Below are 22,846 nucleotides of genomic sequence, written 5' to 3'. Positions count from 1 at the left end.
TTCCAGTTTTTATTATTTTTCTTCTGCAATCCAAGCTTATATTACTCTCTTTCTCTGGTTTCCTTAGGTAAAACTTTAGATTGTTGTAAATTTAGCTCTTTCTTCTTTTCTAATATATGCTATAATTTTCCCTGTAATCACTTCTTTTACTGCATCCCACAGATTTTGATAAGTTGTATTTTTACTTTCCCTTAGTTAAAAATACTTTCATTTTTTCTTTAGACTTTTTCTTTGATGCATGCGTTATTTAGAAGTGCATTGTTTGGGGCGCCATTGAAAGTGATTATCGGTATAACTGGGTTAATATCTACCATGTTTGTAACGATCTGCTATTCATTGCACAATTCTTTATTTCTTATTTTATTTTCCCTTTCTTTTTCTGCCTTCTCTGATTTTAACTGAGCATTTTATATGATTCCACTTTCTCTCCTCTCTTAGCATATCAGTTATACTTCTGTTTAAAACCATTTTAGCGGTTGCCCTGGAGTTTGCAATATCCATATACGACTAATGTATGTCCACTTGCAGATAATACTCTGCCGCTTTGCACACAGTGCAGGGACCTTAAAACAAGAGTATTCTCCTTCTTGCTCTCCCATCCCTTATGACTTTGCTGCCCATTAATTCACTTATATCCATATGCTATAAACTCTCAACACACTGCTGCTCTTCTTACTTAGGACACGCTGTTACCTATCAGATCAAGTAAGAATAAGAAAAACACAAGACCTTATTTTACCTTCATTCTCTGCGATTCTTCTTTTTGTTATGAAGATCTGAATTTCTGACCTTTATCACTTTCCTCCTCTCTGAAGAACTTCTTTTAACATTTTGTGTGAGGCAGGTCTACTGGTGACAAATTCCCCCAATATTTGTTTGTCTGCAAAAGTCTATTTCTCCTTCACTTTTAAAGGATAATTTCACTGAATACAGAATTTAGATTGGTGGGGTTTTTTTCTTTCAAGACTTTAAATATTTCACTCCACTCTTCTTGTTTTCATAGTTTGTTGTGAGAAGTCAGATGTAAATTTTATTGTTCCTCTATAAGTAAGGGATTTCTCCTCCATTCTGGCTGGTGCCAAGATTTTTCTCTTTTCTGTTGGTTTTTTGCAGTTTGAACAAGATTTGCCTAGGTGTTAGATTTTGGGGTATTGATTCTGTTGTTGTTCTCTGAACTTCCTTGATCTGTGATTTGGTGTCTGTCATTTGATTTTGGAAAATTGAGAATATTGAAGAGAAAATTGAGAAGGCATTATTGCTTCAAATATTTCTTCTCCATTTTTTCCTTCCTCTTCTGATATTCCCATTATGCATATATTATATCTTTTGTCTTAGATCTTCTTGGTCTTAGATCTTCTGTTCCATTTATGTGTGTGTGTGTGTGTGTGTATTTTTTAAAAAAATTTATTGGTTAAATCCCTATGAACAGAATTGCTAGGTCATGTGGAAAGTGAATGGTTAACTTTAGAGGAGGCTACTAAACTGTTTGTCTAACTGTGATGTTTCCATTTTGATTTACCAGGCACCAGCGTGTCCGAACTCCCATTCCGCCACACCCTCACCAGCAACTGGGTATTGTCAGGGGTGGTTTGTTTTTTTTGTTTTTTGTTTTTTTCATTTTAATCATACTAACAGATTGGTAATGTTGTCTCATGGTGGTTTTAAAAAGCCTTTCTTTAATGATTTTGATCATCTTTCATATACTTATTTGCCATCATCCATTCATCTTTTTTAGTGAAGTGTCTATTCAAATCTTTGCCCATTTGGGGGGTTTCTTTGTTTAAAGCTGAAGGTCAAGAGTTTTTTTTAAATAGATTTATTTATTTATTTTTAGAGAGAGAGCAAGCACAAGCAGGAGGGGCATAGGAAGAAGGAGAGGGAATCCTAAGCGGACTCCAATGTTGGGGGTCGATCTCAAGACCCTGAGATCATGACATGAGCTGAAACCAAGAGTCAGGCACGCAACCACCTGCACCACCAGGTGCCCAACACTCAAGAGTTTTTGTATCGTCTATAAATGTCTTATCAAATACGTGGTTTACAAGTATCTTACCCCAGTTATGTGGCTTCACTTTTTATTTTGTGTTTTCAGCAAAGCAGAAGTAACCAACCGTATTCAGATACATATGTACACACCTCTCTAGGGTGGAGCCTTTGCCAATTTCTTCTTGAGATTATGACAACTTCGGATATACTAACCTGATTAATTGAACTGTTATGGCTTTATATTTATATCATGATCCTTCTCTATCCAGTAATGTTTTTTGCCTAAAAATCAAAAGCTAACTATCTACATAGAATTATAGCCCTTTATATTATAAACATTGTAGTTTAAAGTGTTTTAGAAACAGGGAAGGAACTGTTATATTTGGGCACTTTGTCAGGAATTTAAAGGCTTTGATTCTAGTCTCTTCCACTGCTGAGCTCAAACCTTTGTTAAAAGGTTGCCACATTACTAGAAATGATACCTAGTCCAATTCCAACAGATAGAAATAGACAACTCTGAATTAAACTTTGATAAATGGCATCCCAGAGTTGTCAGATTGGATAATTCAGGCCAAACATCCTCCTGAAAATAACAGATTGAGCAAGAGAAACAAAACTCTTGAATGCACCAAATAGCTAAGAGCCTATTTAGAAAGCCTCAGCCGCCAGTGGGGAGTGGATCGAGTTCAGAGAGGTGAACCATAGCCACTAGAAGACTTACACAGCATTATCAACCACTTCAACATAACTGACATCTGCTCAATACCCCACTTAGCCACAGCAGAACATGCACCATTGTCCAATGCGTGTGACCACATACAAGGCCATAAAAATGTCTCAATACATTTAAAAGGATTGAAATAATGCAAAGTATGGGGTTTCTGGCCACATTAAAATTCAATTAGAAGAATCCACAACAGAAAGAAAAAATTGGTAAGTACCCACATATTTGGAAAATTAAAAAAAAACACTTTTAAATAACCCATGGGCCAAAGAAGAACTTATAGGTGAAATTAGAAAATATCGGAACTGAGTGCAAATGGAAATACAACATATCAGCTAATTTATGGAGTGCAGCTAAAGTAGCACATGAGGGCAAATGTATAGCCATAAAAGGCCTGTATGAGAAAACAAGAAGAATCTCAATTCAATCACTGCTTCTGGGTTACTGGATGACCTTGAGCTCTTAGGAGCAAGGTGGTATTTCTCTGGGGTCTGCGTGTCCTCTGTGATGCCCACGGAGGTGGAGCTCTGTTCCTTCTAAACCCAGTAGTCAGACCTGCTCACGTCTCGGCATTCCTCCAGGACCGAACCACCCCAAGATGGTGTGGAGCACAGCACATTCATCTGTCACCCAGTCACCATTCTGGTTCCAAGGCTGCATCTCTCCTCTGGGCTGGTGACGGGGTTTGTCAGTGTTTGCTCCTGAGCCTGCTTCTGGCTGCTTATTTGAATCCTTGCTCTGTGACAGACGACTCCCCAGATGCAGTCCTCAGTCTCTGCAGTCACTAAGGCCTTGGACAAGTTGTTACCGTGTGCGTGGGGACGCATTGCAGAGAGTGAAAGAAAGGAAGAAGTTACATTGTGCAACCGCTAACTAAAAGCTGACATAGCTATACTAACATTGGGGGGGGGGGTTTCAAGACAGAAATGAATGCTGGAAATAACATCTGTTAATTCCTAAAGACGAGGGAAAATGTTACCAAGAAGAAATACAATTAAAAATTTGTATGCTCCATTAATGTGGCCTCAAAATAGTAAAATGGCTTCTTCTTCTTCTTCTTTTTAAGAAGGGTAAAAATCAATAAAGCTGCAAGGAGAAATAGAAAAATCCACAATTGGTGAGAGGTATTAAAACAACTTTCTATTACATAATTAGAACAAAAAGACAAAAAAAATCAAAATATAAAATATTTGAATAACAACTTTGACACAATGGACATTATAGAATACTATAAGTATTGTATCCAACAACTTCCAGTTACAAATTCTTCTCAAATACAGGTGCAATGTTTAGAAAAACCACATCCTAGGCCATAAAGCCAGCTTCAACAAATTTCAGAGGGTTGAAATCTTCCAGAAAATGTTTTCTGACCACAATAAAATAGCTGGAAATCTGTAACAATCCATAACTAGAGTATCCCCTAATGTTTGGAAATTAAGCAACATGTTTTGAAGCAACTATTAGGTCAAAGGAGTCACAATGGACGTTAGAAAATATTTGGAATGGAATGATAATAAATGTTTGAAATATCAAAACTTGCTGGGTCTAGCTAATGCTGTGCTTAGAGGAAAATGTATAGTCACAAAATGCATAGAATTAAAAAAAAAAAGGGGGGGGCGCCTGGGTGGCTCAGATGGTTAAGCGTCTGCCTTCGGCTCAGGTCATGATCCCAGGGTCCTGGGATCGAGTCCCGCATCAGGCTCCCTGCTCAGTGGGGAGCCTGCTTCTCCCTCTGCCTCTCTCTCTCTCTGTCTCTTATGAATAAATAAAAAATCTTAAAAAAAAAAATAATAAATAAATAAATAAATAAAAAGTTGAAAGTCAGTGATCTAAGTGTTCACTTAAGGAAACCGGAAGACCCTTAGTTGAACCAAGGCAGTGGTCACCCCGATGCACTGAGGCAGTGTCTTTGTGTATCTTCTATGTGTGTTTCAGGCTAGTCCCTTGGGGGAGCCCTCACAGAGAACAGGGTGGACATCTCATTCTGAAAGGCAAACACTTCCTGGTCCCTGTTTGTTGTCTCCACTTGCCATGAGGGGATGTGAAAACTTCTGTGTACCAGAGTGGAGAGTGTAAGAAAAGACCCTCTAGGATGTCTGCATGACGTGGCGTGGGCATATGAATATTTGGATATAAAATCATGGGAGCATCTAACTTCAGGGCAGTGAAGAAGCAGTGTGGCATGAAGTGCAGAGGATACTGGCCACATGGCTTCTCAGTGGGGGTGTATTGTGTTCCCCTGGGCTAAGGATGCACAGTAGGGCATAAGCCATCGACTATGACCGTGCATGGCTGCTCAGTGCCTGGGAGTCAGGAGCTGACGTGGGGCGCAGAGGAAGGAGTGGGGGCCAATACCTCTGTAATGTGAGCATTTGCCCCTCCTAAGCATTAATCAGCATCCTTCAGAAAGCACAGATGGGCCCTTCCTTGCCTGCCTATCCTATACCTTTGCAAATACCTAGGTTCAGTCAGTTCTGCCCACCCAACTCCGCTTTGCCCCCACTCCTGATACACACACTCACACCCATCCCACATTCCTCTCCCCTGTTATAAAGGACCAACTGCCCGTAACAATGGAGTCAACACAAGTTACAATGAAGAACAGGATGAGAAATCCTATGCATTCCAGAGCCACCTCCAACCTGAGGACGAATTTGTAGGATTGCCCCCTCTCCCCAGCACTGTGCACACATGGTGTGCCTGCCTCCTCCGTGGCTGGGGGCATTAGGAGAAATCTCTTCTTTCAACATCCCTCCCTCCCTCCCCCAACACCTGCAAATATCAAAGAGGGCCAGAGAGAATGGGCTTGTCTTTAAAGGTGGAATACTGATTAGGGGGTGGGAGGTGACCACATTTAGCAAATAAAAACTTAGGACTCTCAGTTAAATTTGAACTACAAAGAAACACCAAATAATTTTTTAGTATAAGTGTGTCCCCAATTTTTTTTTTAAGAGAGAGAGAGAGTGAGAGTGAGTGGTAGTGAGAGGCAGAGAGAGAGAAACTCAAGCAGGCTCCACGCCCAGCATGGAGCCCCACACAGGGCTCCATCCCCCGACCTTGAGATCGTGACCTCAGCTGAAATCAAGAGTCGGATGCTCAATGACTGAGCCACGTAGGCACCCCAAGTGTGTCCCAATTTTATACTAAAACGTTATTTGTTGTTTCTCTGAAATTCAGATTTAATTCAGCATCTAGTGAGTTTTCTCGGAACCCTAATTATAGGAGAGGAGGAGTTGGAGTCAGGGGATTCTTCATCTTCTCCTGGAACTAAAGGTTAACTTGGAAGCTACGGGCTAAGTGGTGCCTCCTGGATAGGGGATCTGGGAGAGGGACCCGAGCTTCTGGGTGCCCCTGGCCTTTCACAGGGTCCCGACTTAGCAGCCGTGGCTCGGTGCCCCTGGTGCAGCCCGCGCCCACCCCGTGGCCTCGCAAGGGCAGCACATCCTTCCCCCTGGCCCAGTTCAGGCTGAGGATGGGGGTGGCATGCTCAAGGTAACACACAAACACAGGCATGATGTGCAAAAACACAGACATTTTGACTTTAATAAGTTATAAAATCAGGAAGCCAAATTTTCTATACAGAAAACAAATGTGTCGATGGCTGTGATCAGTGAGATAAAATGATGTGATTTGAGTTCAGCACCATGATGATTCCTGTGGCGGCTGCCTGGCATTTGGGGGTACAGAGTCCTCAGGCTTCATCTCGAAGGAATGCTGCTGAGCACCATTTATAGACGCCAAACAAACAAACAACCTTAAAATACAAACAGAAGGGTTATACGGGAAATTCCATGGGTTTTCCAAAAGGAGATCAGAGAGCCAGGTCCCCAACCCCAGCAGGAGTGTCCCCACAAACACAATTTTCTGAAGCCGCAAACAGAGAGCTCTGAGTCTCGACAATGGTGCTCCAGAACCTCAGCTAGAAAACCTCCTTGGCCTCCAGCTGCAGGGGCCTCCAGACACGGAAGCTCTGGAAGCCCAGGACTGTTGCTAAGTTGGCTCTCCCACCGGTCCCGAGCTCAGTGGGGATTAGCAGTCCCTCAGAGTCTGGTAAACCCTGTGTTCCTTAGACAGAGAGACCTCCGAGGACCATCGGGTTCTAGAGAGCTCTGTGGCTATATGGCCCCAGGCACTGAGTATGATCTATGGGACGGTGGCCATGCTGGCCTACAGTTCCCAGACGGCATCTCTCTCCTTCCAGAAGAAGACAGGTAACCCTGGGTATGTCCCACCTGGGGCTTCTCCCTGAAGCCTTCCAGCCCCCAAGACAAGCAGCCCTGCTTCGCTGGGATCTGGGGATGGAGTGTTTCCATCCTGAGGCCCCCCAGGCTGGGTAAACTGAGTAATACTCTCTGGGTAGGGTCAGTCACCCTGAGCGCCCTTTTATTCCAGGGTAGACCCAAGCAAGAACTGCCCAGTCCTTCAGCCCGTGAATAGCACCATGGGTTCAACCAGTAGGGAAAGGCGAGGCATCCATTTCCTGATCAGAGAGAGACAGAATTGCAAAAGTGCTGTAGACCACATCTGTTAAAAGAAGTGATACTATGAGAGATAGTATCCTCCAGTTTGCTTCTTAAGAGCAAGCAAGCTCCGTTGAGACACCAGGACATGCATGAGTATGTGGGGGATGTGATGGCAGAGGGGAGGGAGGCCGCCAGGCCAGGCGGGGGTGACAGGAAGCTAGTTATCACCCAGTGGGAACGCTATCCCAGATAGCGTTTTCTCTGGTTCCTACACCCTCACTTTGTCCCTTAGATCACACACAGACACACACCCACACTCATGCACGGATCAGACAAACCTGCTTAGCACCTCCAACTCAGTATAAAGTAGCCATCATGGTATTATCCTGAACCTCAGTGTTCCCATCCACAGAATGGGGAGTTAAACCGGAAAGAGCTCTCTAAAATCTATGACTGGTGAGAATACAAAGGCTCTAGAACTTTCCTAGACACAGAAAGCTTAAGAATTATGTGTGAGGCCAGGCCCAGCTAAGCAGCTAAAGTGCCCCTGGGTCTTGTAACTTGGGGAAGTTGAGGCTACGTGTTCACAAAATATCCATGCAGGGAGGGGTAAAAATTAGCCGCCGTCCTCCCGTCCATGCCCACTCCCTTCCTGTTTCTCTCTCATTCACATCTTGCTCATAAAGCACCATTCTGCCGAAAACAGAAGTTGTAGAAGTTTGGGAACGGCCAAAGATAAAGCAGGTTCTCCCCACCTCCCACCTTGTGCTTCCCACTGGAGGCCAGATCTCACAGCTCCCTGCTGGGACTTCCAAGGCACGGAAGGGGGCTCCCCAGGGCTAGACAGGGCAAGGCCACCCCCACAAGCAAAGCTGGTCTCCAGGAGGCAGCCCGAGCTTGCAGAGCCCCATCTCAGAACCCCAAGCACGGCCACCATGGTGACGGCACCCCCTCCCACCCCACGGGGAGAGTCACGGGCCTTGCACACGGGCCAAGGCTCACGGAGACAAGAGAGGCCTGGGAGAGCCTGGAGTGCACCCCTCTGTCTCCTCCTGGAGGAAACGTGGCCCACTGTCTAGATCTATCAAGTCCCAGCACCTTCCCGGGAAGGAGCGACAGCTTCACAGCTCAGTCTGGGCTGAGTCGAACACCAGGCATGAGCACCCAATGGGCCAGGTGGCTTTTCTGAAGTCCTTCCTCCGAGAGGCTGCATCCGGCCAGGCCTGGAGACCAGAGGCTGCAGCCTGGGGGTTCTAGACCCTAACAGACCTTCCAGACCCCCCGACATTCTGAGTTGAAGTTTAAGGATTGAGGATTGTCGCAGGCAAAGCTAGACTGCTACTGAAAGCACATTATCTGGCAGCAGGGGCCGGCCCCCCCAGAGGCAGCAACGGCCAGAGCCCGCAAGCAGCTCTAGCACGGTGTGCCTCTCAGGTCGGTCGCGGTCCCCAGCGGGCGGCCACGCTCATCCTCACCACCTGCCTGGCCCTTGGAGTCATTGGCATTCAAGTTCACGGCCTCCATCGTGCGCATCTTAGTGATGGGTCGATTAGCAAATAAATCACTGTTTCTCCTAGGAGTGCCCATGGGGCTCGAGCCTCAGTCTGGAGACAGGTAGGAAACGTCCCGCGGCTCCAGAAGGGTGGTCACGGCCAAGGAAAGGAAGATGGCCAATCACTGCTCAGGAACTCAGGGACACGTGTCTCCTCTCTCTGAGTTAGCCTCCTGCCCCCCCCGCCCACTGATGGCACTCGCAGAACCTCTATATTCCTCTCCACCCTCCACCCGGCCCCAGCATGAGACTTAGAACATTCCAGAGCTGGGGCACAAACACACGTGTGAAGCTGGCTGCCACATGCTCACAACCATATGCATAGATGTTTATGTCACTCTCCCTCTCTGTTTTCTCAAAACCCTTTTGGAATCAGAATTTTTTCCTTCATCTCCACGATTTGCCATCCCATGGAATATATCTATAAGCAAGGGGAAAAAAAATGCTATGGATGCTATCTTTCCATTTTATTAGAACTTCCCGAGCATCTCTTTCTTCCTCATCTCATCAATGAGCTCTTGGATTCTCTGGTTTCTGGTCTTTTCGTACAGGCTCGGTCGTCGCGGGATCAGGTTGGGCGGCTGGACCTCCTCGTCCAGGCTGCTGATTTTGTAGGGCACGTCGACAGCGTTGGTGTCTGGGTGGTCCTCGGTGCTGTTGGTGCTGGAGGCATTGAGGGGCGCCCGCGGGGGCGTGCCTGGCGCAGGCTGCACCTCCATGACGAGGGTGGGCACCAGGAGGGTGGGCATGAGCTCTTCAATGTCGTTGAGCTTCCCGGGTGGCGGCTCGGCCCCGTCGTCCACCTCAGTGAGGTTGTCGTGCAGGTTACAAGACTTGCAGCACAGCTTCTGGTAGCCTGGGATGGAGCAATAGCGAGACAAGACTTCCATCCTACAGAACATTGACTTGTCACCCTGGCAGCGGCCCTCTGAAAGAGAAAAGTGGGACAAATAACCAAAGGACAGGGTAAGGGGGGCCTGGTTCCCCCACAGGAAGCAGGAGGAGGCGTGTGGAAGAGCCCAGAGACGGCAGAGCGGCAAAACGAGCTCACGTGGGAAAGTCTGTGTGGTTCTGACGTCAGAGCAGCCCCGGAGCACGGAGCTGCCACACAAGCTGTGAGCAATGCTCCCCGCCTCCAGGCAGGCCCCCAGGGTTTTCTGTATCTCTCAAAGTCTGAGACAGACATGAGGCGTGTCTGTTCTTAGGGAGTGATCCCAGCTCGTCTTAAAGAATGGGACTTCGTCCGATTCCTACTTGATGTCCCAGTGGTAACCCCCATGAAATCCTGTGATGGACTTTGGCCCTATAATAACCTATAAGCAGTAATGATGACAAACTGAACCTGAAGAAACCGATTCCTACAACCTGATAGAACCCATGCCAGAGCCTTGGTGGTGGTGACACCGCGTGCCCCCACGGTACGTTCCCATCCTCACCCGAACTTCTCTGGGCTTGCTTTCCCTTGCCCCACTTACCGCACAGCCCACCACACTGAGCTCCTGCCCAGCCCCCCACAGACTGCTCCCTAACCTGGTGCCTTCACAGAGGCTCACGCTCCTCCCCGGTCCTTCCCGTCCAAGAAGCTGGCCGCCCGCGGTCTAGCCTGCATGGCCCCCGGAGAGGCCGGTGTCTCTGCCCGCACAGCTGCCCTCCTCCGGGCCCAGCTCCAGCTCTGTCTGCAGCTGCATCAAAGGGGACCCTTGAACTCCACGGGTGTGAGGGGCGCCAAGCCCCCGCGCCGTTGAAAATCCACATCTAACTTTTGACTCCCCCCAGACTTAACTACTAATAGTCTACTTTGCCGGGAAGCCTTACCAATCCCGTGAACGGTCGGTTACCACCGATTCTGTATGGTGAGCGTATTATACACTGTATTCTTACAATAAAGTAAGCTAGAGAAGAGAAAATGCTATTAGGAAAATCGTAAGGGAGCACCGTGCTGTATCTATCGAAAGAGTCCCCCATGGGACTGGGCCGGTGCGGTTCGGACCTGTGTGGGTCAAGGTCAACTACAGTCCCACCCACACAACCCTGTCTTGTTCTTGTCCTTACTCCCCTTCACTGTCTTCTTGCCGAGGTCCCACCCTCTTCCCTGCCCTCCACCACCTCATCCCACACACAACACGAAAATTGAGAGGACTTACAAGAACTCACTCGACAGGAAAGAGTAAGTCATGTGACAGCACAGCGGGGGACACCAGACCCCTTGTAAAGTCCCCATCACCCGTCTCAGTGGACCCCCACCACCTACTGTGTCTCGCTCAGCTACCCTCTGCTGTCCCAGCCAGCATCCCCTCCCTCCCCCTCCGTGACCTCCTCTTCTCCTGAAGGGCAGGAAGGATTCAGGTGGGAAGGAAGGGGCAGCCGGGGTGGAAGCCACGTCTGACGCAGTTACGCTGTCTGCCAACAGGGGCCGCGGGCCACATCCTCGCCTGCAGCTCTGCTGGCCCACAGAAACTTCCCGCAGCTACAGACAGCAGGTCCCCTCTGTTCAGGAGGTTCTGACGGTGCCCGCCGCCTGCCCACTGCTCCAGCCTGTCGTCTGCCCCTCCAGGCTGGTGGAGCCCTTGGTTGGACACCCACCCCAAGCCCCTGGAGCTTCAGCCTCTCGGACACAACTGCCTACTAGACAGGCCCCTGACCCCCGTGGGCCCCAGCGTGCCTGAGACTCTGCACGTCCGGTGCAAGCCCAGGGCCTCTGATGGACCACCTGTCTCGGAGAAGGGGCTCTCCAGCGCACAAGCCAAATCCCAGGCGCCCCCCCATCCATTCACCCCCAGTCTGTCAGTATCTCCTCCTAGATGCTCTCGGGTATGTCTGTGTTCCCTCTCTCCCACCTGCGTGGGGTCAACTGCTTTGCCTCTTGTCTGCACCGTGCTAAGAGCCTCCCTTCTGCTTGCCTATCTCAATTATTTCTCTTTCTTGTCCACTATCCTGCTCCAGTCAGAATGCTGTTTTTCAACTGAAGATGTGACCATGTCACTGTCTTGATTGAAGCCCCTGCACTGCCCCTCGTTGTTTGCAGGGTGAGGACCTGTCCCCCTTAACCTCTCTAGCTTCACTCCGTCTGGCCTTAGACCCCCTACTTTATCCTGTGCTCCCTCTGGCCCCAGGGCCTTTGCACATACCATGCCCACTTCTTCTGTCTTCCTTCAGTTGCTCTCCTCTCCTCCTCTAGGCTCAGCTGAAACACATCTTCAGGCAAGCATCGCCTACCCTCCCTTGGGAGGCCCTCCCGTTCCCAGCACTCTATCCCAGTTGGCAAGTTCACACTTAATTGTCAGATAGTTGTCTGACCTACAGACCAGGTGGAATGGTCTTGTTTGAAGCTCGGGGTGCTCAGAGCCCCACTGCTCCCTTTCCCACTCCCTGGCCCTTCTCCCTTTCTGGCAGCCTCCAGGCGAGCCGTGTGAAAACCACTGAGGCCTCGACAAGACAAGGATGGAGCCTGGGCTGCTGGTGCTGAGGGCAGCGGGGCCACCCCAGCTACAGAGCAGCGACCTCCCACCACCTGTGCCTTCTCCTTCACACAAATACCAAGACTGCCGGCAAACCTCTCCCTCACTCCTCTCCCCCGGGCTGGGACCCTGGGAGCCAGGCATCCCATTGGTAGAGGGCAGGGGTCACCCGACGGCGCCCGTGGGCCGAGTCTGCACCTCCACCTGGTTTCGAAAAGAAGATTTAACTGGCCCTTTGCAGAAAGCTTGGGGACCTGTGGTTGGGTGCCCGGGCGCCGAGCCTGACATAGAAAGCACCCGACACATGTCCGTGAATACATGGGCGAGTCGGGAGGAATAGTCCATGTATCATCTACGTTTTTTAAAAGTGAGAATGAAGGAATGAAGAAAGAATTAAGGCAGTCACGGGCCAAGAGCCTGGCTACGGTATTACCAGCCGAGGCAAATTTCGAAATCATCATTCCTGACCACTCTTAAGGCTGCGTGTTTTTGAGTTTTAGCGCCGAGCAGAGAGCCTTCCGAGAGGAAGGGCTACCACCAAGGGGCCCACGACGTGTCCGGAGGCAGCGGCTGGCGGAGGGTCCCTACACCCAGAGAAAAATTCCGCCTTCCTAATACTTGCCCTTCAGCCGTTCCCGGGAGCAATGACCTAGCAAGACCTACTCCCTTCCAGCAAGCAACAAACCACTGACAGCAAACCATTCTCATCAACTGAAGCCGTTCGTGAGCGCTTCCCACCATCTTGGCTCCAGCCAAACACCACCTGTGGTCTCTTTTGCCCACTAGTTTCCTCCTTTAAAGGAACTTTTTTTTTTAACTTAAGATTTATTTTAGAAGAAAACTTTACACTACCAGCATTCATAGGAAAGGGGTGGCAGTCAATAAAGGCAACCCTAACCGGGAACGCAAAGACACATTTTAAGTCGACGCTTAATCCCTCAAACTCCAGGGAGACAGCCCCGCCCGCAGAGCTCCAAGCCGCAGAGAAACCAGCGAGCGTGAGGGAGATGGCCACACCCCTGCCCAGTGAGGCCTCCCCTCCAGGTGCCACGAAGGGGACAGGGAACTAGGAAGGGACTGCTGGGGGGAGCTCAGGCCATGTTTATGCACCACCTGAAGCCTCCCCGTCTCCCACCACGCTTCGGGAAAGGCGGGAAGGGGCGAACCCGGTTCTCTTTTCCCAGTCGAGCCCCACGCAGCATTTCACCATCCCAAGGTTGGGCCACAGGGTAAGGAAGCACGGGACCCCCGTTGGCCCGCGGCCTGGGGCTCCCTGGCTGTCCCCGGGTGTCGGGAGCCCCTTCAGCGGGGGCTCCTTCTGATCCTTCCAGGGAGGGACACTGCATGGGTGCAGCTCTGTCAGGGGAAGTTGTCTGGGTCTCCTGTGTCTCCTCAATGACCAGAGCTCCGAGCAGGGTGAACCCAGCCACACTACCGTGCCCCCACACTTGCAGGAAGGCACCCGGGGCCCGGCCCCGTGCCCCGAAGCCTGTCTCCGTGACGCTGGGTGGCCCCACGGCGTCCTTGCTCACCATCTCCCTCCTCCCTGGCACGGGATCACAGAAAAGGCAGGAGAGAGAAGCCCACCGCGGGAGGGCCCTGTTGGGCCCTGACCTGCTGTCTGGTCCTGGTCAGCGAGGCGAGGGAACACACCAGGCCCAGTGGCTTCTGAGGTGAGGCCTCGGGGGACACGGGCAGGTGCCAATGAGCACGCGCTCACGTGAACGCACAGGCCAGGTGGCCAGGGCAACGGCTGCCATGCCTTTCTCCTGACCCAGACCCCCAACCTGGGCCAGGTGGGCACCTCTCCCTCCCGGAACAGGTCACCTAAGGCTGAGAGCTGTGCCAGCAGCCAGGGCGGTGGCCCGATGGTGGCTCAGGGCACGGTGACCTGGACCAGCACCGTCTGGGCTCCTGACCCCACATTCCCACCCCACTGATCCCAGAGACGGGGAGAAAGCCACCCCCGGGGCCCTTTCCCTGACGCTGAAGCCTCCATGCGTGAGGGGAGAACCCAGACGGTCCCGCGAGGGGCTCGTATAGCAGGAAGGAATCGAAAGTCAAAGTCACGGGGGAGTGTCTCCCCGCGCTGATGTCCCATTCTGAACAATGCCTGGGGGGGGGGGGTACGTCCCGCAGTGGGGGAGGGGCCTGCATAGCCACACTGGGCAGGGGGGCGGGGGCGTGGGGGGCGGCAGGCCTTCGAAGCAGAAACCCAGGCACTAATCTGACAGAAGGGTCCCCGCAGCGCCACCGGCCGCGGAGGTGAAGAGAAGGAGCCAGCCGCGGGCCGCACCCGAGCACCCAGTTTCACGGAACTTTTATTGACTTTATTTGTGGGATGCATGACAGGAAGTCTTTCCATCGCTAGTGAGGAGAAAAGGTCATTTCCACGGTCACTTTGGCACACACTAACGTTGTCTCATTAAAAAAACCGGAAAAGCGACGACAATGGAACCTAGGTTACGTCATTGGATACATACAAAACACTAACAAAATATCCCTGATAAACCAAAGTGCATATAGACAGAGAGCACGATGCCCAGGACCGCACCGGCCCTTCCCGGGGCAGAGTCGCTCGCGCGGCCTAGTCGGAGTCGGAAGTTAACAGTCGGAGAAGTACGCGTTACACACCGAGTATTTACATAACAGTAGTCAGAGCCGGGGAGGAGGCAGCCCGAGCGGGTAGCAGGGGGCGGGGCGGGGCGCGGCGGGGCGGGGGGCTCAGCAAACAGTCAGCGCCGACTGGCTGCACGGCCTCGGAGGGGGTCTGCTGTCCCCAGAGCAGAGCGGGCTGGAGCGTGCACGCCGGGGGCGCCCCCTGGGCCGACGCCGCCCGCCTCCTACCTGGGGCACAACCCCGCTCTGAGGCTGGAGTTCGCAGCCAGTTCTGTTACCTTTCAACTTTAAGGCATTTTCTACATAGTTTTATCTAAGCAAAAAAAGCAATAAAAATTGAGGTAATTCTGTAGTTGTCCACACTGGGAGGTGGCCGCATCCACATCAGTCTCTCTCTCTCTCTCTCTCTCACCTCTACGGATGGGGTCACGTGCGCACGATGACAGAAGGCCATTGCAGCTAATGGACACAGAGTGAAGTGGTGGTGTGTCCCCACGTCCCACTGGAGGGACACGTCCCCTGCCGCCTCCGTGTGACCCAACCCCCCCGAGGGGACGGGGCACGGAGGCCAAGGGCTGTGGGAGTTGGACGCAAAGGCCACAGGAAGCAGGCCACAGTCGCACGAGTCAGGAGGACACACTGAGCACAGGGTCAGCAGCAGCAGCGACAGGAGGGGCGGCCGGGGAGCCCCCATGCACCCCTGGAATCTCGGGGCGGCAGCACAACTCTGCACCCCAGACCCCCTCTGGCCTCGCCTCGCGGGTGGGCGGCGTCCGAAAGGGGACCGGCGGGTTTCCCCCTTGACTTCCGACCTGCAGCTCCAGCTTGGAGGGATGTGGCCCCGAGAGGTGGTCACCAAGTGGTCACATGTGCACTCTGGCCTCCGGCCCCTCCAGCACCCAGACAGATCTTTGCCCCTTCACACGCCATCACCAACCAGGTCCCGGCCCCCCACCAGAGGCCAGTGCCCAGGGCCACGCCTCAGCGAGGCGGGCCCTCCCGGCCAGGCAGCCGGGGCAGCTCCAAAGGAGACGGCCGAGCACAGAGGCCCGGGAGAAATCAGATTCAACCGAAAGAGCGCTCAGGAAGAGTCAGGGAAGTTTTCCATAGAAAGAGAGGAGGGGAGCCCACGGCAAGCTCCACAGGGCGCAGGGCATGCACTGGAGGGCAGAGGCAGAGTTATAAACGGGCCGGTTACTTGACGAGGTCTTCTGGACTGGTGAGTCGGGGTCCGGTCGGGACAGCCACTGAACCACGTAGCTCTTCTTGGAAGGATCGGAGATGTTTCCTAGAGGGGAGAGGAAGGGCTGTGGTGGCTGAGGCCCCACACTGGGCCGGCACCCACCGCCCGCCCCAAGCATTCGGGGCCAGAAGGAGGGCCCCGACCCCCCGGTGTGGTGCTCGAGAACCCTCAGACCAGAGGGGCCCCGGCGGCCCAGGCCAAGCCCACCTCCGGCCTCTCCCCGACCGCCCACCACGCCTCCTGCGTCTCAGCTACTCACTACCCAGCACCCCACCCTGCCTGCTCCCCAGGAACGTGGGGAGCAAGTGAATTCTGGCTCTGTCCCCCTGCCCGGCTGGGTGGGCACATCTGATCTCCCTGAACGCCCTCCTTTGGAGATGGGATTCACAGTGGGGTCCACATCGTGAGCTTTCTCTGGGACCAAAAGGTGTCTGTGTGCAGACGGTGCGCTGGTTGTTCTCCTCAGAGGGCACTAGGCACCCCCTCCTCGCATGGGTACCCCCGACTCGCACAGACACCCCCTGCTTGTACGGACCTGGACACCCCATCTGGCGGAGCCCCGCCACGCAGTCACCGTGAACCTGCTTCTGTCTCCCAGACCACCGGGGAGGGGCCAGGAAGGCGGTCAGGGCTGAGTTCCCTCCATTTCCCACCAGGGAAAGGTCCCAGCCCTCAGCGTCTCCTTCCAGGTCACAGATGCTGAGTCCAAACCAGCCCACCTCACCCTGGGCCCGCTGTACACTGGGGGCTGGGGACTGGGGGCCGCAGAGGGCTTACGGGGACAGGAGCCCAGCCTGCAGATCCTGGCCGTCTCGGGCCTCTCCTCCCGGCAGATCCCGAAGCTGTCATCCGCGGTTCGGCAGAGCACGGGCCGCTCCTGGGTGCCGTTTCCACAGGTCACCGAGCACTGCAGGTGGAGAGTCACCAGTCGGGGCCGGCCTCCCGTGGTCAGCCGGGCCCGAAAGAGCTCCCCACGCACGTGACCCGATAACACGTGGAAGGTGGTGAGGGGCAGAGGGCAGAGTACGTGCCAGAGGCCGGGGCTGCCTTGCCCAGCCTCGGGCGGCCACCTCAATCTCCTGAGGCTCTGAAGAGGGGACGCACAGGCCTATCTCTCTGAGTTACTACGAGTTAGAGCAAACGTACAGGGTCTGAACTTCCAGGTTCTCAACGAGCAGCTCCTTTCTCTGGCCAAAGGAAGCTTACCCAGGGCCCGGAGAACCTGCTGTGCGCTGGGGGCCGCTGGAAAAGTTCTAACCGAGCCCAGGAGGTTTTGGCAGAGGACCCCTGCACCCAAGGCCCTATGCCACCAGCCTCCTACTGGCCCCTCCAGCCTGGCGCCCCCTCTGCCTCACCGCATGGGGCCCAAAGCCATCACACCCACACGCCTGGCTCGGCTCACGGCTTGGCCCAGCCCCGCCGGGAGAATTCCCAAGTCCTCACCTTACATAGAGCAGGAAAGGGTGGACTCAGCAGTCCCGGGCTGCTCAAACCCTACAGAGCCCCAAGGAAGGCCCGCTTTCAGGACTGGCATTTGGGAAGCTCATGCCTCCTCAGGCATGCAGAAACACTCTCCACAAGCTTGGAATGTTCTGTCTGGGGAGAGTGTTTCTGCATGCCTGAGGCCCCGAGTCACACTGCACCAGTCTGTCCAGTTAGTTTGTACCAACAGTGTGCTTGACGGTGAGCATCTGCCTCCCCCCGGGGGGGGCCTGGAGCTTCGGTAACTAGAGTCGGGCACACACAGAAGTCCGTGGACACCCAGGCTCACGGGGGCTCCCCTGGATGGCAGCATCTCATGCACACCGTCCCACGCTCCTGCTGAGAGAACCAAGTGCACCCCTGGAACCTCACCAGGAGGGGACACCTGGAAGCTCGTGCCCGGCTTCCTCTGGGCTTGGCCATGCGCCTTCCCCCCCGTGCTGATTCTACCCTGTGCTTTCGCTGAAATACACTGTGAGTACGATGACGTCTGAGCCCTGCGAGTCTTTCTGGTGAATCACTGAGCCCGAGGCTGGTCTTGGGGACCCCGACCCTCCAGGCCCGTGAGCTGGATGTCAGCGCTCATGTCAGCTCAGCCCTGGCCCTGGACTGCCGCTCCGGCTCCTGAGACCATCCTCACGATTCTCTCCAGCCCCAGTCCAAACCCTCCCTGGCCCTTGTTCCCTCCTGCCAACTTGGCCGGCCTTCCAGACCACCCCTCTGCCACGACTGGGTCTCCCACGACTCCAGGCTCCTGTAGCACACGGCAGCCTCGGCCCCGCAGAGTGAAGACCCGTTCCACTGGTCTCTCAACAGAGCAGGGACCGTGTGGCACGCCCCGTGCCCGGAGACCCACAGGATGTGGCCGGGGCCGGGAACTGCAGCCAGACCCAGCGAACACTCTGACCACCTCGGTCCCGCCCAAGCTGGCTTTGGGGGCTGAGGCCGCGAGGCCAGGGGGCCAGGGGGACCGCTCACCTGGGACCAGGGCCCAGCCCGCCACCGCCCGGGGCAGAGCTCACGGTTGCAGGCCCGGCGGCCCTCGGGCCGGGCGTCGTTGCAATGCTTGGTGTGCACGGAGCGGGTGGTGTTGTTGTGCAGGGACTGTACGCAGCGCACGGAGCGAGCCTGCGTGCCCGTCCGCCCGCAGCTCTGGCTGCAAGGCTCCCATTCACCTGTGACCCACCTGTGGGGGCAGAGCAACAGGTCAGCCCCCTGGAGAGCCGGCTGGCCTGGCTGTGGCCCAGGGGTGCAGAGAGAGGCAGCCTATTCTCGTCCCCTATCCTCATGAAGACAGCCTAGAACCTGGCAGGGCTCTGTCCGAGAGGCTGCAGGTGACAGTTCCAGCGCGGGGGGGCCTGGGTGGGGTGGGGGGCATGGAGAGCCCTGGCTATCTGTCCCCTCGGCGGCTGCTGATGTCACAGACCCTTCGGGGCGGCCGGGTGGACTCCCTCAGCCCCCACGGGCCTACGTACCAACCCCCCTCCCCGTTCAGGGCCCTGCAAAAGGAAACTGGGCCCCGAAATGCAGCCCTGCCAAAGCCCTGGGCTGGAGGGGCAAGGCTGCTGCTGCCACAACGAGCGGCCTGGGGAACATCTGCCACAGGACCCAGAGCAGGCCGGTCCCCGCCGAGCCTCAGTTTCCCCATCTGGGCTTTAGCACGTGTCCTCACCCCTAAGATGCACAGGACTATCTCAGTGCAGCAGGTGCGAAGTGGGGGCGCACCGCACAGCCTGTGGGGTCTCAGACTCCATGACATGTGCTGAGGGAGAGAGAACCCACCCCACGTGGCATGGGACGCGAGGCCTGGAGCCACGCAGGGACTAGAGCCCACACCTGCCTCCCCAGGAGCCCCGGGGGTCTGCCTTCCCTTGTCTCTTGGGACCCCAGGCTGGGGCTGGGGGAGCTGGGCGGCCCCGGGCACTCACACTGGCTGGGAGCACTCCTGTGGGTTGCAAGCCCGACGGATGGCTTTGGGCTTCGTGAGGGCGTCACAGAAGTCTCGGTGCACCATCTTGTGGTCCAGCCTCCGGCGGCAGCCATACTTGGTGAACTGGGAGCCTGAAGATGAGAGCTCGAGGGGGCTCATGGGGCAGTGTGGCCCCTCCAGGGGGGCATGGGGAAGCGGCTCCATGGGCAGCTTCAGCCCCTTTCTCCCAAGCCTTCTGATGGGGTGGGAGGGGGGGCCGTGTGCCAGGGCTGGGCCTTGGAGATGACCAGCCTCACGTCCACCCAGCACCCCAGGCCCAGTGAGGTGGGAGGCCGGGGAGAGTGGCCACCTTGTTCCCTGGCCCCTCAGCTGGCTTCCTGGGGCAGAAACATGGCCTACAAGGCTCCTCCCACTAGAGGCTAAGGCAGCTGTTCTCAGCTGGGGGTGATTTTGACATCAGGCAATATATGGGACACTTAGCTGTCACAGCTCAGGGTTGGGGGCTGCCGCTTGCATCTAGCAGGTAGAGGCCGGGGATGCTGCTCAACATCCTACAATGCACGGGACAACCCCCACAAAAATTAGAGAATTATGGAGCCCAGTATGTCAACAACTCCAAGGTCTCTAAACCCCAGGCTAGTGGGCGAGACATGAGACAATGTGGACGGACAGCCTGATCTAATCTGGGTGTCTGGAGATGTCTTCGAAGGCAGAGAATGGAGGGACGCTGGTGTAGTGGGGAGGCAGTAGTGTGGCTCCCAGGGAGGAGACAGCCTGTGCAAAGGCCCTGAGGCGGGAGCACGGCATGTCCAGGCCAGAGACAGCCTGTGCAAAGGCCCTGAGGCGGGAGCACGGCATGTCCAGGCCAGAGACAGCCTGTGCAAAGGCCCTGAGGCGGGAGCACGGCATGTCCAGGAAAAGCAGCTGAGGCCAGTGTGGCCAGGGCCTGGTGGGCCAGGGGTGGGGGCACCGAGGCAGTGGGAGAGGTCAGCAAGCTGCCCAGACCACAGAGCCCTGAGGAGAATCTCATCTTTATCGCAAGAGTAGAGGGAGCTGCTAAAACTATGGCACCGGCAAGGGATGCCAGGAAGGGACCTTTAAGAAGGCACAGTGGAGGTGACAGTGGACACACAAGGGCCAGCTGGGGAGCAAGGATGGTGCCAGGACCAGGAAGACGGACCAGCAGAGAGGCCCAAGAGATAGAGAGGAGGGAGAGTCAGCAGGACGCTGCTGGAATCCAGGGGGGCAGGATGGCTCAAGGGAGGGTTGGGGGTGCCACCCGCCCAGGTGGGAGCCCTGCGGAAGGAGCTCTCCCCCCACCTGGGCCACGGGATGGGTCTCCTCCACTTTGGCAAAGTCCTCTCTGTCCTCTAGGTGTGAGACCCCACACGGCATCTGAGGGAGGTCTGTCCTGGACACCTGCTCCTGCCTCTTAGCTCGTCCAGCCCCCCAGGAGCAGTGACCAAAACTTCCTGTCCATCTGTATGTCCCACCCAGCTGTGGACTCTTTGAGGTCCAGGGCAGGGGGGACACCTCTGCAGGAAGCCCTGCCCCAGGAGGGTTGGGTGGCCTTTCTGAATGAATACAGGGAAGGACCTCCACAGAGGGGGTGCCCTTTCTGGGTCTCCAGCACGGCCCAAGTCCCTCCTGGGCCTGCCTCGTGAGGCCATGGTAATCCAGCCAAGCCATCCTCACACCAGCCTCCCACCAGGCAGCCCTCCCCTCCCACACCGATGCAACCCCATGCTGCTGACACCCACGTCCCACATGCCCTTCTGGCTGCCTTTGGCCCACTGCCCCGAGCACCCCCTTCCCGCCCACCCTCTGCCCCCCACCAGGCGGGTCGCTGCCTCGGCCTCCTGCCCCTGGGGCCAGTCTTCTGGTGCCGGGCACCTCCCTCAGGCCAGGCAGTCAGCAGGGCACCATGAGCTCAGGAAGCCCTTTGCCCAGAAGCCCCCTCCGGCTATGAGAAGACCCCTCACCTCCACCGCAGGGCTTGGAGCAGGGAGTCCACTTCTTGAGGGCCCACTCGTAGCCCACAGAGTCGTCCTCCAGGACGTTGTTGCCGTCCACGTTGAGCGAGTCCTCGTGGATCATGTACTTGTACGTCAGCGAGATCCGGGCGTCTCCCTGTGGGATGACCTGCGCCCGGAGATGGCCGTGAACGCGTCCACCCCACTGCCTACCCGCCCTCGGCAGCCAGGTTAGAAAACACGTGCCCCAGCCCACGTACGGCCGGTTCTCTTTCTGTGCCATCATTATGTTCTGGAAAGTGTTGGAAGGCTCTGAATTCGCCGATCCTGCGCCACGGCTTGCCGGGGAGCATGGGGCTAGGGTCCTGCCAACGTCTGGTCAGGGTACTTTCACTGTCATTACATAACCTTGTTTTACGTGTGTTTCTGTTCAAGGCCACCTTGGTTTATGTGGCTGACTCGCTCACGCCAACCTCACGGCCGCTGCACTGAAACTTGGGCCCCATGAAGCTCATCAAGCACGCTCTGCCGGGCACGCCACCCATGCGTGTGCTCAGCAACACCCAACAGCACTCGGCGCCCTGCTTGGGGCCCCCCAAAGAGCGAAACCGTCCCCTCAGGTGGCATAAAACTGTGGAAAGCGCAGCCCCACTTGACAGGTTGACAGGACTGGACAAGGAGCAGAGCGGCCCCCGCTCCGGCTCTGCGGGGACGACTCCGATCTCTCGCTGCTCTGCCCGCGTGTGTGGGAACGGCCGTGGGAACGGCCAGCACTGATACGGGGGTTACACGCTCGCTTCGGCAAGCAGGTGCATTTGCCGGAATGGAAACGGCAGTCGCCGAGGCCCGACTGCACCTGCGCCCCCACTTGCAGGCCGCCGAGGGCACTCCTGGGGCGAAAAGTGCCCACAGGCGAGCTGAGCCGAGGAGCTAGAGGCCCAAGTAAAACATCTTACTTATGCAACTGAAATTAACTTTTCAAAAAGTGATTAGAAAATCAAGCCCCTGGGGCGCCTGGCGGGCTCTGTTGGCGGAGCGGGTGACTCTTGATCTCGGGGCCGTGAGTTCGAGGCCCACGTTGGGTGTAGAGATTACTTAAAAATAAAATCTTGGAAAAAAAAAAGAAAAGAAAATCAAGCCCCCTCTGAATTCTCATCACCAGGAGCGCGTCTTGGATGCAGGAGAGTTGGGGTCTAGCCCTGCTTAGGGACAAAGTCCAGTGTGACCTGGGTCTGGGAGTCTAACCTCCTGAACCCTGTCGGTCACTCCGGGGCATTGCAAGGCTTGGATGGGATGGCAGATGTGAGCAGACATGATGAAAGGTGGCCGTGAATGCCATTTGGAGGGGGAAACTGAAACCCTTAGAGGGGAGAGTTTGACTGAGGTCCCCCGGGGCCCAATGCAGAGCCCAGAGTC

At 54.9% G+C, this 22,846-nt stretch overlaps 1 protein-coding gene across 1 annotated transcript in view; it reads right to left on the bottom strand.

Annotated features, from left to right (window-relative positions):
• Window positions 1-6,222: 6,222 nt before the first annotated feature.
• ADAMTS2 (ADAM metallopeptidase with thrombospondin type 1 motif 2) overlaps window positions 6,223-22,846 on the bottom strand; it is a 205,635-nt gene continuing 189,011 nt past the window's right edge. Inside the window, exons 14-19 of the mRNA XM_081825628.1 lie at window positions 21,440-21,599; window positions 19,456-19,588; window positions 18,506-18,713; window positions 16,823-16,952; window positions 16,001-16,090; window positions 6,223-9,653 (exon numbers count right to left, since the gene is read on the bottom strand). Coding sequence (XP_081681754.1) covers window positions 9,196-9,653; window positions 16,001-16,090; window positions 16,823-16,952; window positions 18,506-18,713; window positions 19,456-19,588; window positions 21,440-21,599 — 1,179 coding nt within the window. The 3' untranslated portion in view covers window positions 6,223-9,195. The remainder of the gene's footprint in view (window positions 9,654-16,000; window positions 16,091-16,822; window positions 16,953-18,505; window positions 18,714-19,455; window positions 19,589-21,439; window positions 21,600-22,846) is intronic.

This window comes from Leptonychotes weddellii, chromosome 7 (assembly GCF_054177405.1).
Source record: "Leptonychotes weddellii isolate Sample4059 chromosome 7, ASM5417740v2, whole genome shotgun sequence".
Taxonomy (NCBI): domain Eukaryota; kingdom Metazoa; phylum Chordata; class Mammalia; order Carnivora; family Phocidae; genus Leptonychotes; species Leptonychotes weddellii.
This window is presented reverse-complemented; position numbering and strand designations above follow the sequence as displayed.